The sequence below is a fragment of the Haliotis rubra genome, unplaced genomic scaffold (assembly GCF_003918875.1).
Source record: "Haliotis rubra isolate DU_JTF1 unplaced genomic scaffold, ASM391887v1 Scf34, whole genome shotgun sequence".
Classification (NCBI taxonomy): domain Eukaryota; kingdom Metazoa; phylum Mollusca; class Gastropoda; order Lepetellida; family Haliotidae; genus Haliotis; species Haliotis rubra.
The window spans coordinates 3584900-3588752 of NW_025767013.1; the positions used below are offsets into that span (position 1 = coordinate 3584900).

Below are 3853 nucleotides of genomic sequence, written 5' to 3' on the forward strand. Positions count from 1 at the left end.
GGTTTAACTTCCCCATGGTGAATCAAGAAATGGTCGCGATTGCCATTGTTTGCAAGCCGACCAAACTACAGAGCCCACGTAAGACCTGGCTACATATACGTCACCGTATTAGACGGAGTGTATCGTCGCTCATGTTATTAACCACCAGCTTGTCTCGCTGGACTTGTGCGATATACAGACTGCAGCATACAGCTAAGACATTGTGTTTGCGCCCGCGCCTATACATAGCCGACAGTTAAACGTGCAAAACACAACACCGGGCGGCATCTTGTCAATAAGCTGGAAAATACGGCCGAAATAGATATACACAATACCGGGCGGCATCTTGTCATTAAACTGGAAAATACGGCCGAAATAGAAATACACAATACCCCGTATTATGTCAATGAACTAAAAACCGGAAGAAATCGAAAACAGAATATCCTGTATTCTGTCATAACTGAAAAATAACAAAAAACGAAATCGACTCTTTTTTCTCTCTATTGCTGCCTTGTTTTCACCTATTCATAAAGTCAGATCGCATGCATAGCTATTTTGTCATGTGCAGTGTTACAATCGGCACATCACGAGTGACCGCCGTTGACGTTTTGCAAACAACATCATTCTCAGCTGTTTATTCTCATCATCTATGTAATCAATAACCCATTTTCCTCGCTCGACCGTCCTCCTTCATTCCGATCAGCTGATGTGTTGACCGTGTTGCCATTGACGACAGACGTAGTGCAGTCAATCATACGCTTGCGGCCCTTCACGGGACGGGTACGCCAACGGACATTTGGGGAAGAGTTAGGTGGGCTCCAGGTTGGACAAACGTTGGAGGGAAGTGAAATAACGGACGCTCACTGCCTCAATTTACTACTCCTTGCCGTTCAAACGTCATTACAGGTATGTTTGATTTATCATATACATGCTATATCGCTTAACACAAGCATAGTCTGTGGCAACTGTCAACACTATTTGTGCGTACAAACTTACTGCAACCATTGTCATTGATATTTATGAAGCAGTTAAAGCATTATAAAGTGAAAATATATTGCATGGCCCGAGCAAACATATATTATTGATTACACTCGATCGTGGCTGGCTGAGTAGACGTAGGGCCCTAATGGAGAATTGTTAAAGCAATCCAGCTGTGGTTAATAGATAACAATGCGTGTCGAAAGGAAACAGTGCTCTAAGTAAATATTTACAAGTGGAATTAACAAGGGACGGGGTAATGTAAACCTTGAAAATGTCTCTCTGCCACACGTCCTCTTGTTCAAGCATTACAGCATTGGCATATTTTATTGTGAATTTTGAATATAAACCACGAGATTGAAATCAGCTATGGGCGGAATGTTTCGTGCTGTCTGTCCTGACAACAGACTATGCATATCCATAACAGTAAACCTTACGATTAATGAACCATGGCGACCGCTCCTTTATATGAAATGTTGGACTTGACAACATTCTGTAAGCTTTCTCTTGCATGCGATCAACGTATTTTGGTATCTTCTGATACTGTATACCCTTAACAGTATCATGCTGTCACATGTTGATTGCGTTTTCTTTTTTTCCAGGCCTATCACTGCGTCGTGCTGTGCACCCACGGACCCGTTCAGTACCCCGTGGGCTGGTATTGTGTTGGACTACAACACCAGCCGGGCCATTCATCAGAGAGATTTGTCTGTTCATGTCGACAGCTACACTACATATTACAAAGCAGGTGCACGGTGAACCATTGAGACGCCTAGATATGATTTTGTTGTCCCGAGTGTCATTAACAGGCGACATAGCCAGCTAGCGTGACCCAGACACATAACCAACACACTGCAAATACCAAGTTATAACGATGTATCCGACGTGTACGCGGACAGAGAATCAAAGAATATTTGCTTATCCTACAAGCTGAATGTTCATTTGCGGGAACGTTAATAGCATAGGACACGCTAAAACCCTACTGACGGTACCTAAAACGTTAGATTTTGGTTGGAAGTTTAGTTGCAATTGTTATTCCCGACTTGGGGTATAAGTGTGCTAGGTGTCGCGTATGTAACACGACAATACATTTGAAGTCTTGAAGTAAATATATTATATTTCGAAAATGCCGGCGAACGTTGCTCGCGAGTCTCTGATGTCCAAGTTCAAGGCCCATTACAAAAAGAACAATCATCCATTGACGCCCGAGTTTGTTATTGCGCACGCCGTGCCTATGTTCTTCTTCACTATCGTCGGCACATGGGTGATTGGCATCGCCGATGTCCTACCCACCATCTACAGGGACAAGGGACCGACTACGGTGCTGCTGCAGAGACTGTTCGTATCCTTCCTCTTCGCCGAGATGATGATGAATTGGCTGTGTATCCGATACGTGGATTCGTCCTACTCCCATTATAAGAAGTCAGGTCAAGGTCACTCGATTGATGTGGAAGGTCAAGGCGATGGGAAAGGAAAAACTTCCGTTGAGAACAATGAAAACGGAAGTCGGACGCCGCAGACCGCTGGGCTGCGTGAACGATTCGTTAAACCATCTTCTATGGATTTTTCTGGTTCGGCGAGCAAGGATAAAACTGGGGGTAAAACTGTTAAATACCCTTACTGGTCGTGGTGTCCATGTTTTCAGTGTGACGTCATGCGGCCCCCTCGATGCCACCACTGCGCGCTATGCAACACGTGTATTCTCAAACGGGACCACCATTGCTACTTCGCGGGCACCTGCGTGGGGTGGCGGAATCTACGTCATTTTGTGATATTCTGTCTGTGGGCAACGCTTGCGTGCTCCTACGCTCTTGTCCACGCCTTGTATTACATCTACCACTATTTCTGGTTCCGGATTTCATACCTCGACTTCATGCCACCATTAACAGTATTACGGATGATGCTCGGTTACACGTCTCCAATAGTTGTTATATACATGTCTGTCACATGTTTTTTGTTCTATTTTGCTTTTTTATCAGCTTCGTTCTTACTTGAACATACAATGATGATCAAGAATGGAATGACCTCATTTGAACATGACAATCTGAACAGAAAAAAAATTGAGATCATTGACAACCGTCCCCTATCTGGAAGACTTCAGTCAGTGTTTGGACTTAACTGGGGCCTGAGTATTTTTCTTCCATTACACAATGTGTACCCCCCAACTGAGGACCCTCTACTGTGGCCAACGATTAAGGTACAACGTCATACCTCGGAGTAAAACATTCTGAAAAGCAGTTGCCATCTCTCCAGCAATCCCACACCGTCCAGATTCCGTGAAAGGCTCCCACGGAACAGTGATGTAATTCACGAGCTGAGATAGGTCGATCTTACCGACAGTCACTACTGCAATCACACTTATCATGAAACTGTACATGTTTCTTACTCATTTAAAATATTTGCTTTTACCAAATAGATGTACATATATTTACTGGTATATGGATTTTCTATAACATTGTTTATATGGCATTTGTGATTACAGCATGTTGTGCCGCCGAATCATTTTTTAGAATATATATTAGGTATTAGATCGATATTTTCAAATGGTAAATATTTCTACTGTACGGTGCCGCCAAAATTGTTGCTGCTATTGATCACTTTGTGCTTTAAACTGTGTTGCCTGAATGGCACAGTCTTGTAAACTTCCCGTTCAATACGAAAGTAAAAACACCGAGTATGGCATTGTGTTTCTTATCTGTGTATACTATATACAAGTAATGTACAAGTCTCGACTTGCAGATATGTGTTTTATCTGTCTATTCATCTGACTGTATCTGTGTCTATCTATTATTTGTGTACAATTGTTGTATATGTACAAGACGTCTCACCATATGATACCCGTGGGTGAGTTGTACTGACATCAGAGTGGGGTTATCAGATAAATAGTTACGCCTCG

The 3853-nt window shown here is 43.0% G+C and overlaps 1 protein-coding gene across 1 annotated transcript; it reads left to right on the forward strand.

Annotated features, from left to right (window-relative positions):
• Positions 1–741: 741 nt before the first annotated feature.
• LOC124284567 (probable protein S-acyltransferase 22) lies at positions 742–3639 on the forward strand. The gene is made up of 2 exons (XM_046720660.1): positions 742–885; positions 1560–3639. Exon 2 carries the CDS (start codon positions 2084–2086, stop codon positions 3176–3178), a length of 1095 nt encoding a protein of 364 aa, XP_046576616.1. The 5' UTR covers positions 742–885; positions 1560–2083; the 3' UTR covers positions 3179–3639.
• Positions 3640–3853: the final 214 nt, after the last annotated feature.